At 52.9% G+C, this 12,358-nt stretch overlaps 1 protein-coding gene across 1 annotated transcript in view; it reads right to left on the minus strand.

The window, feature by feature from the left end:
• LOC132590907 (ER membrane protein complex subunit 1-like) overlaps nt 1-12,358 on the minus strand; it is a 32,453-nt gene that overhangs the window by 8,905 nt on the left and 11,190 nt on the right. Inside the window, exons 13-20 of the mRNA XM_060263831.1 lie at nt 10,447-10,646; nt 8,548-8,697; nt 6,146-6,307; nt 5,943-6,062; nt 3,669-3,806; nt 2,676-2,849; nt 1,213-1,423; nt 310-394 (exon numbers count right to left, since the gene is read on the minus strand). Of these exons, the coding sequence (XP_060119814.1) occupies nt 310-394; nt 1,213-1,423; nt 2,676-2,849; nt 3,669-3,806; nt 5,943-6,062; nt 6,146-6,307; nt 8,548-8,697; nt 10,447-10,646 (1,240 nt within the window). The remainder of the gene's footprint in view (nt 1-309; nt 395-1,212; nt 1,424-2,675; nt 2,850-3,668; nt 3,807-5,942; nt 6,063-6,145; nt 6,308-8,547; nt 8,698-10,446; nt 10,647-12,358) is intronic.

Genomic DNA, 12,358 nt, shown 5'->3' on the forward strand with positions numbered 1-12,358 from the left:
GGTGGACCTCCTGATGGCGCCTGGTATTTTGGCCACTGTGTGACACAGAGTGTTGGACTGGAGGGGCCGTTGGCCTGATCCAACAGGGCTTCTCTTATGAAGAAGCAGCCCATAGTTGGCTGCATGTCTCAGAGAGTGCGACAGCAGCCAGGGTGTTCCCCAGAGCAGAGAGCTGAGCAGAGTCCAGGAGACCCAAAACCTCAACAGTTTAGACAACTCTGACCCGGCAGTTTACTCTGATGTGAGGCACCTTCATCAGGTCCGTTTCTGTTTCCAAGGACGGTGTGTGTGTGTGTCTACGTGTTTTACCTGGTTTGCTCTGTTGGGATTTCTGGCCGTCGTGGATCCAAGAGAGCTTTGGGGAGGGAAAGGATGGCTCCAGAAGGAAGGCCAACTGCAAAAGCAAACAAAGATAGGTTTCAAAAATTGTCACATCCCATCACACCTCCTCTGGAGCAAGAGACACCTGAAACGGTGTGCTGCTCCATTGGCAATGACAGCAATATTTGGGGTGGGTGAGAGAGAGTACAAAAATTTCCTCAACAGCCTGACTGTGGCAAAGGGAAGGTCTGCACATCATCCCATATGGTTTATTCTACTTCCGGGATCACATGTTTGAGTGGATGGCAATTTTGGGGACTGCCAAGAGATCTGCAGGAAACCGAGGGAGGAGGGAGGCTGTGGAGATTTTGAATTTCTTCTTCACAAAGACCAGAAGACTGAAGAGGAAACGAGTGCCAACCGACAGCAGAGCAGACTCCAACAACAAACCTGCCCCATGCTGGAAGGAAGCCGAGGTCACAGAAGACACGAGAGGTGCCTTCCAGTCCAAAAAGTGCAAAATTCCAAACACCCAATTAAAACATCACTACATTAAAACCCCAATCACAATTAAAATGTGTTGTTTTATTTTAATTGCCAATGCTCAAAATTTCACGTCCATATTTTAGCCAGGAAGAGTGCCTTGATTTCTTTTTAGCCCAATGGATTTCTTTGTTCACATTAACGACTGTACAGTTAAATCCTGTTTACGGCAAAGCTCTTCCCCAAATTCTAAGAGGCTCCACATTGTGGGGCGTAGAGGGGGGAGGGGTCGAGGCCAAACGGAAGGAGAGAGTTTGCTGGAGAAATGGGTGGTCCAGCGTTAGAGAGGCCCCCTTGAGAGATGCCCCTGAATCCCACCCCCCAGCCCTTCCCTGCCCGCCTCTTAACTGAGCAGGTGGCGGCTGGTGATACCCCGCTCTGTAATGGTGACCTCCATGGCGCTGATGGCCGAGGGGAAGATGTATGACTGCTGGAGGACTTGCGGCAAGAAGGGGCGGTCCAGAGAGCTGAAGGCCGTGGCGTTGTACTGCTCTGTCCCCTCGTACAGCTCCAGCACCGTGAATTCATTCCGGCGGGCCTTGGTGTTCCAATACTGATACTGGGGGAGGCAGAGAGGAGGAAGGGTTAGCTTAGAAAGGCAGGCTCAGGGACGCTGCTGCAGGGAGCTAAGGTTACGGGACAGGCCAGACGGCCCGGAAAGAAAACCAGCGTTCGCTGCTCCACGACCCTGGGGAAAGGAAGAGTCTTCTCTCTCTTCAAGTAGGGTTGCCAACATCCCGGTGGCAATCCACAATTTGCAACTTCGGTGTGCTAAGGAACAATTCAGTGATGCAGACAGCAAACCATCCTGGGCGCGACACAACTACTGTCCAAAGAACCAGGCAACATTTAAACTGCAGTCCAACGAGCAATTAAAAAACCCGGTCCATATCATTTGTTGGACTGCAGTTTAAATGTTGCCTGGTTCTTTGGGCAGTAGTTGCGTCGCGCACAGGATGCTTTGCTGTCTGCATCACCGAATTGTTCATTAGCACACCGAAGTTGCAAACTGTGGATTGCACTGAGAAATATTTTCTACACGGAGCGGGTGTGTCGCTTTCCTCCAGCTTCGTTTACCTCCGTGGTCCCGATCTTCGCTGACAACATCCAGGGTGCAGCTGGAAATCTCCCTCTATTACAGTTGACCTCCAGACAACCGAGATCCCCTGGAGCAAAGGGCTGCTTGGGAGGGTGGAGTCTGTGGCATCGTGTCATGCTGAGGCCCCTCCCCTCCCCGGGGGCCCCACCCCCTAGAATCTCCAGGAATGCCCCAACCCTCCTCCTCAGGCACAGATACTCAACAAGTGGAGCATTGCTGAGTGTCAGGCCTAAGGTGGGAAGACCCAGCTGCAAATCGCATTTCCCCACACACCATGAAGCCCTAGGCCTGTTATCCTCCCTCTCGGGGCTGTGGGAGTGACAAAGGGATTGTTTCTGGAGGAGGAGAGACAAAGGTAAGCCACCCTGAAGAGCTCAGAGGACAGGCAGAGTGAAGAGGCATTTCCTGGTTTGTGGGGAAAGCTGCAAGCTGCCTGGCTCAAGCATCCTGGCTCTGCAGTTTGGAAACCTAGAACTGGGAGTGCCTCAAATGGAACAGGGAGCCTCCCCCAAGGGGGCAGGGCCTGTGTATGTAAACCTGCCCCCCCTCCGAGGGCAACACCGCTCTGGCTTGTTGAGAGGACAAAGAAAGGTCTCTGGCTCCAGCCTGCACCATCGTAGGCCAGCCCCTTCTCCTCCCACAGCATCTTTGCAAGCAGTCCAGCGATCTCTGAGCCTCCTGCAGTGTCAAAAGGTTGAGGGTCCTTCCTTACCACCACCCAGTTTTCCGAATGGACAATGTGGACGGGTCCTCTGGCCTTCCTCTGCACGGAGGAGTGGATGATCCGGCCAGTGACGCTGTCGATCAAGTAGATCCCGATGAACGTCCGCTCATGGTGGCTGTCTGTGCTCTCCGTCACCACCGCCAGCAGGTTCGGGTTCAGAGACTGAAATGAGTCAGAGGACACCGTTTACAGAGGTGCCACCCGCCAGGAAAGAGACTCCCTGGTCCTTTAGATCTAGCAAAAAGAAGACAACAGACTAGAGAACTAGGAAGCTGCTGGCCATTATAAAGCATAGGTCTTGTGGGAACTTAGGGAGAGCCTAATGAATCTTCGGGCCCACTGAGCACAGAATGCAACAGGAACAGGAGGCTCGTATCCAGAAAAAGAAAGGGCCTCTGTGAGTCTGGTCTCCCATAGTGGAAAGAAGAAGTTGTTGGAACTCTCTGTCTGAGGCAGTGATACTATGTATTCTTGGTGCTTGGGGGGCACAGTGGGAGGGCTTCTAGTGTCCTGGCCCCACTGATGGACCTCCTGATAGCACCTGTTTTTCTGGTCACTGTGTGACACAGAATGTTGGACTGGATGGGCCATTGGCCTGATCCAACATGGCTTCTCTTAGGCTCTTATGTCCATTTTTCTGTCTCAAATAAAAAGGGGGTGCTGACTGGGTTCCCTGCTCCGGTAAGCCCCAGCCAGTGAGCACTCCCTTCTACATCTCCACACCCATACAGATACCCTACCCCATGGGTGGCCAACAGTAGCTCTCCAGATGTTTTTTGCCTACAACTCCCATCAGCCCTAGCCATTGGCCATGCTGGCTGGGGCTGATGGGAGTTGTAGGCAAAAAACATCTGGAGAACTACAGTTGGCCACCCCTGCCCTATCCTGATTTATCTCCCTAGTGGTGTGCAATTATTTGGGGGCTGATCTTAGTATCCCACGCAGCAACCAAGCCACCCCCCCCCCCTTTCTGGCATGCACCTTGTAAAGCACGCTGCGATCCCCCATCACGCGGCCCTGCGAGTGGACGTGCTCGTTGGCTCTCTTCCCCTTCACAGTCACAATCCGCTGGATGTCTGTAGGGATGGTGATCTCCCAGCTCTGCTCGGTCGTCAAGTCCTGCAAGAGGCCCAAAAAACCCAGACCGGAAATGTCAAGCCGAGGTCCAGCGGCCCCAAGGCCCGATTCCCTGCACTGCACCCGACAAAATGAGCATAGAAGTGCCAAGCTCAGAGTGACCGTGTGCCCAGCCAAGCCTAGCAAGGTCCAAACCAAGCTGGGCACTCTCTCGACTGGCGCATTCGTACAACGGCCCTGGCAAACGGGAAACGGCTCCTCGGTCTGTAAGTAGATTTCCGGCTGTTTCTCCTGACGTTATTAATTCCATCATAAATGAGTAGTCAGCTTGTGTGCTGCCATTTACCTGCCCCGTTCTCTTATTATTTTCCCTCTCGTTATTGCTTGTCTAAAATTTCACTGCAAGCTTGATACACGAAGAAACATCTAACAAAGTATACTACAGTTACTAGAAAGAGCCCCGTGGCGCAGAGTGGTAAAGCTGCAGTACTGCAGTCCAAGCTCCGATCACGACTTGAGTTGGATCCCGGCAGAAGCTGGGTTCAGGTAGCTGGCTCATGATTGACTCAGCCTTCCATCCTTCCGAGGTCAGTAAAATGAGTCCCCAGCTTGCTGGGGGGAAAGTGTAGAAGACTGGGGAAGGCAACGGCAAACCACCCCATAAAAAGGCTGCCATGAAAACGTTGTGAAAGCAACGTCAACCCAGAGTCGGAAATGACTGGTGCTTGCACAGGGGACTACCTTTACTTAACTTTTTTACTGGAAAGTGCTCCAACTCAAGCTTGGGCATTTTGTGAACGGAGCGGGGTGGGGGTGGCTAAGCCAAATGCCTACTGGTCTATGAAGCCCAAGGACTTGGGTACACAAGCGTGTACAAAGTAGTATCCCCTTTTTTACAGGCCAGCTTACCATTCAGCATGCCTAAAATACAGTCTGCCCAGGGTTTCAGAAGACAGGCCGCTATTGGGATTCAGTCGCTGGCCCCTGACTGACCCCGCTCAGTCCTTCAAGGTAAGAATTCAACATTAACCAGTTTGGTATAGTGGTTAAGTGTGCGGACTCTTATCTGGGAGAACCGGGTTTGATTCCCCCCTCCTCCACTTGCAGCTGCTGGAATGGCCTTGGGGCAGCCATAGTGGTTAAGTGTGCGGACTCTTATCTGGGAGAACCGGGTATGATTCCCCACTTCTCCCCTTGCACCTGCTGGAATGGCCTTGGGTCAGCCATAGTGGTTAAGTGTGTGGACTCTTATCTGGGAGAACCAGGTTTGATTCCCCACTCCTCCCCTTGCACCTGCTGGAATGGCCTTGGGTCAGCCATAGTGGTTAAGTGAGCGGACTCTTATCTGGGAGAACCGGGTTTGATTCCCCACTCCTCCACTTGCAGCTGCTGGAATGGCCTTGGGGCAGCCATAGTGGTTAAGTGTGCGGACTCTTATCTGGGAGAACCGGGTATGATTCCCCACTCCTCCCCTTGCAGCTGCTGGAATGGCCTTGGGGCAGCCATAGTGGTTAAGTGAGCGGACTCTTATCTGGGAGAACCGGGTATGATTCCCCACTCCTCCACTTGCAGCTGCTGGAATGGCCTTGGGGCAGCCATAGTGGTTAAGTGTGCGGACTCTTTATCTAGAAGAACCGGGCTTGATTCCCCACTCCTCCCCTTGCAGCTGCTGGAATGGCCTTGGGTCAGCCATAGCTCTGGCAGAGGTTGTCCTTGAAAGGGCAGCTGCTGTGAGAGCCCTCTCAGCCCCACCCACCTCACAGGGTGTCTGTTGTGGGGGAGGAAGGGAAAGGAGATTGTGAGCCGCTCTGAGACTCTTCGGAGTGGAGGGCGGGATATAAATCCAATATCTTCTTCATCTTCTTAACTCACTGTTTCTTCGGCTGCCAGAGCTGCCCACGCCCTGGCAGCCAGATGAGTCTTGGTTTCCGCCTGCCCACCCCTGCCACGCTCAGCCCCTCAGGTCCTTGCATAGCCTTAGATCTCTTTTGCAGCCAGCCCCAAAATCCCAGCTCCTCTGCTCCCAGCTGCCGGGACTCCCACTTGCATCTCCAGACCAGCCTGTCCCTCTAACACCCACCAATGACCTCCCTTCCTGAGGTCACTGTCACCCATGGCAGACTGCAGGAAGCCCCGCCCCCTCCAGCTAGTGCCGGGCAGCAAAAGGACGGGCTGTACCTTGCGCAGGTGCCTCCCGGTAAGCTTGCCCTGCTCCACGTCGGCCAAGTAGAATGAGACAGAGGAGACCATTTCCTCCAGCTGCCGGAGGACATTCCTCGTTGCTGGGAAAACAGTCACCTGAAAGGAAACAGGAAGAGAGCCGTCCGAGGGAGTGCCTTCGGGCAAGCCGGAGGGAGAAGGACCCCTAGGCCGAAAGGTACCTTGTGCTCGTCGTCAATCAGAAGCAGCACTTTGGCGTAGTCTTGGTCCATGATGGGCAGAAGCAGCGACTGGAGGACTGGGCGCTTCAGCACCGGAGGGGCCACTTGACTCCACCTCCCAAAGATGGGGTTGAAGACGTAAAGGCTGCTCTGGCCTGTCTCCTGGAAGACAGAGAGGCTCAGGGGGCCGGTTGGCAGGGCTACAGGAAAGCATTCGCCCCGCCCCTCTTGCCAAGTGCACAACACACAAAGAAATCCGGTAAGATTCTCCTACTGGTTAAGCAAACTTTTGACCAAGGCCCAAAGACACGTTCGGGACATTAAGTGTAAATTTCTTTGCCCCAAACATGATTTTTATTGCCTTTTCTGTTTGGTGTAGTGGTTAAGTGTGCGGACTCTTATCTGGGAGAACCGGGTTTGATTCCCCACTCCTCCACTTGCACCTGCTGGAATGGCCTTGGGTCAGCCATAGCTCTGGCAGAGGTTGTCCTTGAAAGGGCAGCTGCTGTGAGAGCCCTCTCCAGCCCCACCCACCTCACAGGGTGTCTGTTGTGGGGGAGGAAGGTAAAGGAGATTGTGAGCCGCTCTGAGACTCTTCGGAGTGGAGGGCGGGATATAAATCCAATATCTTCATCTACCTCACAGGGTGTCTGTTGTGGGGGAGGAAGGTAAAGGAGATTGTAAGCCGCTCTGAGACTCTTCGGAGTGGAGGGCGGGATATAAATCCAATATCTTCTTCTTCTTCTTCTTAATGTTACAAAGTCTCCTGTCAAAGCCTCCTTTGTCAGATTTCCCCCAAGAAATCTTAGAATCCTAGAATCAGAGTTGGAAGGGACCTCCAGGGTCATCTAGTCCAGCCCCCTGAACAAGGCAGGAAATTCACAAATACTCCCCCCCCATACATCCCCAGTGACCTCTTCTTTACGCCCAGAAGATGGCAAAAACCACCAGGATCCCTGGCCTGGGAAAAATGGCTGCCTGACCCCAAAATGGCCATCAGCATTTCTCTGGACATGTAAGAAGGGGCCATGAGAACTAAACACTGAGGCAGCCCTTCCTGCCCTCCTTCTCATGATCTACTAAAGTTCACAGAATCAGCCTTGCTGTCAGATGGCCATCTAGCCTCTGCTTGAAAAGCTTGAAGGAAGGAGAGCCCACCACCTCCCAAGGAGGAAGCCTGTTCCACTGAGGAACAGCTCTAAACTCACAAACCCCTCCCCCTAAATTTACAAGATCTTCATTGCTGTCAGATGGCCATCTGGCCTCTGCTTAAAACCTCCAAGGTAGGAGAGCCCACCACCTCCCAAGGAGGAAGCCTCTTCCACTGAGGAACTGCTCTAACGGTCAGGAGGTTCTTCCTAATGCTCAGCCGAAAACTCTTTTGATTTAATTTCAACCTGTTGGTTCTGCTCCAATTTCCTGAGGCCACAGAAAACAATTCCACACCCTCCTCTCTAGGACAGCCCTTCAAGTTCTTGAAGATGGTGATCCTATCACCTCTCAGCCGCCACCTCTCCAGGCTAAACGTGCCCAGCTCCTTCAACCTTTCCTCATAGAACTCGGTCTCCAGACCCCTCAGCATCTTCAAGTGTCCAAGGGCTTTGGGCATGCCTGAGGGAACTCTGACCCCAGCCCATCCTGCCCATTTTCGGCAGAAGACCCTCCCCTCCTTGGCAAGGGCCCAATCACAGCTGTGCATTCTACAACCCTCTAGAAGCCTGGGATAGCCTATGGCTCAGCAGTAGAGCATCTGCGTTGCATATTGAGCAGGGGGTGGGGGCGGGTCCCAGGGGTCATTTCTCAGAAAGCCCCATTAAAAGGTCTCAGGGTTTGGGGAAAGATTCCTCTCTGCCCAGACCATCTCAGAGAGCTGTTCTGCATCCCAGACTGAGCCTCTGGGACCACACAAGACCATCTTTTCCACGCAAACTCTAAGGCCACCCGGTTAGGGGAGGGACGGTAGCTCAGTGGTAGAGCATCTGCTTGGGAAGCAGAAGGTCCCAGGTTCAATCCCTGGCATCTCCAACTAAAAAGGGTCCAGGCAAAGAGGTGTGAAAAGCCTCAGCTTGAGACCCTGGAGAGCCTCTGCCAGTCTGAGTAGACAATACTGACTTTGATGGACCGAGGGTCTGATTCAGTATAAGGCAGCTTCATATGTTCATGGGGAGAGATGGTGGCTCAGTGGTAGAGCATCTGCTTGGGAAGCAGAAGGTCCCAGGTTCAACCCCCGGCATCTCCAAAAAAGGGTCCAGGCAAATAGGTGTGAAAAGCCTCAGCTTGAAACCCTGGAGAGCTGCTGCCAGTCTGAGAAGACAAGACTGACTTTGATGGACCAAGGGTGTGATTCAGTATAAGGCAGCTTCAGATGTTCATGTTCATAAGTCCCAACAGCAGGCTCTGACCTTGTCCTTGACCAGGAGGGTGCACTGCGGGGGGTGGGGGAAGTGAGCCGTTGTCCTCTGGACCATCAGCTTGAAGGAGGAGCCCGGCTTCACGTCTTGCAGGTACTGCTTCCACAGGATCGTGCCGGAGCTGCTTTCGATGCCAAAGAGCTGAAAGGATAAACAAGAGGTCAGCGAGATGCAGGTGGGGAGGAGCGCGGTCTAGGCTGCAAGGCGCCACGTGCAGGCGGAAACTGGAGCAGACAAGAGGCAGACACTGTCGGTCACAGGCGAGATCCAGCCACTGCACCAAGCCACAGTTGGCACTTCCAAAAGGAGGTTTGGCAAAGCCACGGTTTCAAGCCGCTTGCCTCTTTTCATCTCCCACGATCCCCTCAGCATTTCAGTGACTCTGGGAGAGAAGCGGTGGCTGTGGCTGCAGCCATTCAACCAGGTAGGACAAGCCCTGGTTAGCAAACCCACTCCCCTCCATTGCTTCCAGCCTGTCAGCCAACTGCAAATCAGGAATGTGTTGATTCAGCATCCTGCTACATCACACCAATGGCCCGTTTAATCCAACATGTCGTTTCCCACAGCTGCTGACCAGCTCTCCTGGGGAGTCAACCAGCAGGGCACAGAGGCCCTTTTCCCCGACATGAAACAACCCCAGACTCTTCCATTGTTCTTGGCTGGGAAGCTGCTGCAACGTCTTATTCAATCGCACTGCCTTCTGCAATATCTTTTGTGACATCACTCCCGCCTTCCATTATAGGGGTCAGATGGACTCACATTCTAGCCGTAATTGAAGTGAGGAGTGACTCACAAAAACTCATCCTCTGCCACAGATCTTGCGAGTCTGCTAAGGTTCTACTGGACTCTTGCCCTTCCTACAAGCACGCTGCAGCTTTATTTCATTTCATTTATATCCTGCCCTCCCTGCCAAAGGCAGGCTCAGGGGGGCTCACAGATTAAGGCCAGACTAACAATTAGACCAAGTAGGCACCGGCCTATGGGCCCCCACGCCTTTAGGGCCCCAGGCCAGCTTTCTCCCTGCTTGCAGCCCTCCCAGCCTGCATGTGCGGCCAGCAACTGCACCGCTCTTTGCCCGATTTCCCTGGTGCGGCTGCTGCTGGCGTCGTCACCGAGTTTGCCTCTCTCTGCCTCTCCCCCGCAGCTTTGGAGAAGGGCTTTGGAGAAGGGGCCTGCAGGCTACAGCGGGGGCCGCAGGTGGTGGGGTGGCTGCTCCAACTCTGAGGGGGGCCCCGAGATTTTGACTGCCTAGGGGCCTCCACAGGGTTCAAGCCGGCCCTCGTCACGCAATCGGACTAGAGTGACCAAACAAGATAAAACAGCCATAAAAACATAACAATTATTAAAACATCCACAGATGCTAGTACGGTAGTTTCAGACAACGACTAGAATGCTAATGGTGGTAAGTAGCTAGATGATCGATATTAGATGTTCTAAGAGGTCCCCGGATCACTATAGCATGATGAGATCGAACCACTGGTAGAATTTTATGGGCCTGTCCCGTTGCTGCAAGGCTTTCTGCAAGGCCATTACGATATTGGTCATTTTGTTTTCAACCCCTGCCTGATCTTTCCTTGCCTGATCATTTGCCTTTTTTCACCTTGGCTGCATGCTGACTTGACATTTTCGTCGAGGTTTCCACGGCAACCCCAAGATCTCTTTAAGTCTCAACCCGCTCAGACTCCATTTGCATCTATCAGCAGCAGTCACAATCGCAGGGGAGGTTTTAACAAGTTAAGAAGTGTGATGCCTGCAAAGCAGGAGGGAGGCAAACCATCGGCTGTCCCAGGCTCCTTCTGTGTAAATTATATCGCTGCCCACTGGGAGCACTTGCTTTGCCACATGCCTAGGGCGTGGAAATTAAACGTGGGCACATCCCGCTCCCCTCACCTTTCCTGAGGCCGTCACCACCACAAGCATCTTCTGCAGGTTGAACTCGTCCCTGGCCAGGTTGTCAATGTTGATCTCGTTCTTGATCAGACTCCGGGGCTTGCGGGCGTCGTAGAACATCTTCCAGAGGTGTGCGGTCCAGGCTTGCAGCAGGATGAGCTGGGAGGACAAGCGCTTCAGGAACATGCCCAGCAAGCCATCTGGAACAAAGAGAAGAGGCTGCAGAGATACAGAGGGCCAGGCCACAGTGGTGTGCATTGCACAGAAGGGAACCCCTGGTGCCTCTCTTTAAAGGATGTGGCAGGATAGCTCGGGAGAAACACCCTGGACGGTGGCTAAGAGTGAGCTGGGAGGGTGGGCAACACAGCGCAAGAGGGACCACCGGTGGTTTGACTTGGTGAAAGATGGACGCCATCTTTAGGGAGGGATGGTGGCTCAGTGGTAGAGCATCTGCTTGGTAAGCAGAAGGCCCCAGATTCAATCCCCGGCATCTCCAAATAAAAAGGGTCCAGGCAAGTAGGCGTGAAAAACCTCAGCTGGAGAGCAGAAGAGGGACGGTGGCTCAGTGGTAGAGCATCTGCATGGTAAGCAGAAGGTCCCAGGTTCAATCCCCGGCATCTCCAACTAAAAAGCGTCCAGGCAAGTAGGCGTGAAAAACCTCAGCTGGAGACCCTGGAGAGCCACTGCCAGTCTGAGTAGACAAGACTGACTTGGATGGACCAAAGAGGGTTTGATTCAGTAGAAGGCAGCTTCAGATGTTCATGGACAGGGTCGCACAAGGACTAGGTCCAGTTAGCCAGAACATTAGTGGCTCCGCATCTCAAAATGGCCACCTGCTTCCGTTGGCCACACTCCACAAAAACACTGGGGAGGAATGAAGTTCCCTCAGTCAAGAGAGGAGGAAAGGAACTCTGGTCCTGCCTCAGGCGTCTGAAGGTTTCACATCTTTTGTTTGGAGGAAGAGGATGGTGGGGAAAGAGAGGACAAAGGCATCCCTTTGGCGCGGAAGGGGGGCAGGGGGATTCCAGAGTGGAATCAGCAATCCTCTTACGTCTTTCTTTAAAAGATTAATTGCTCTGTCTCCACCACCCCCCCCAAGACACCATGCTCAGGGCAGTTCATAACACACCCCATAACATGACACCGCCACCTCAAAAAAAGAGACATCGCTATAAGACGGTAGAGGAGACTGCATGGCAGCAGATCCAAATAGAGGGCACAAAAAAGGGGGGGAAGCCAGTGATACGTCTGAGCAAAGCCCAGCCTTCTGTGGGTGCCTAAAAGTCAGCAAATCCATTAGCACAGAAGTCACTGCGCGGACGGCGTTGAAAAAGCCAAGCTCTGGTCATCTGCCTTGCATGGAAGCAAAGGCAGAGAGAGCAGACCCCGAGAGGCTAACCTCTAAGCCGGTTCTCAAGGAAGAACACACAGATGGAATAGGAGAAATCAGTTATCCCCTGCCTCTAGCAACGTATTTTTTTTTCTGATCAGGTTGTGCATCAAGCTACACATTAATACAGTTTTTACAAAATGAGGAAGCAAGAAGCAAGCTTGCCACAGAAACAAAGCTAACAGAAATTCTGCCTTACCTTGAATGGCTGGTTCCCAGGCAGCCAAACACAAAGCAAGAAACACCATTCAATCTTTTTTTTTCTCTGCCAAAAGCTGCAAGGAACACCCCAGAAGAAGCTGGCCACCTCTCTCTCACCCCCCCCAAGCCAATTTGTCTAGAAGGGCCGGGGTCATTTAGATGGCCAGATAAACACACAGTCCTCCAGAGAACAATTAAAACTCTTTGGATTTCTGCCCTTTTATGGGAGGGTGCTATGAAACGCATCTCTGGGAGTATTTATTTATTTAAAATATTCATTAGCCACCTTTCTTCTTTATGGAGCTCAAGAAGGACTAATGA

This window comes from Heteronotia binoei, unplaced genomic scaffold, assembly GCF_032191835.1.
Source record: "Heteronotia binoei isolate CCM8104 ecotype False Entrance Well unplaced genomic scaffold, APGP_CSIRO_Hbin_v1 ptg001143l, whole genome shotgun sequence".
Lineage (NCBI taxonomy): Eukaryota > Metazoa > Chordata > Lepidosauria > Squamata > Gekkonidae > Heteronotia > Heteronotia binoei.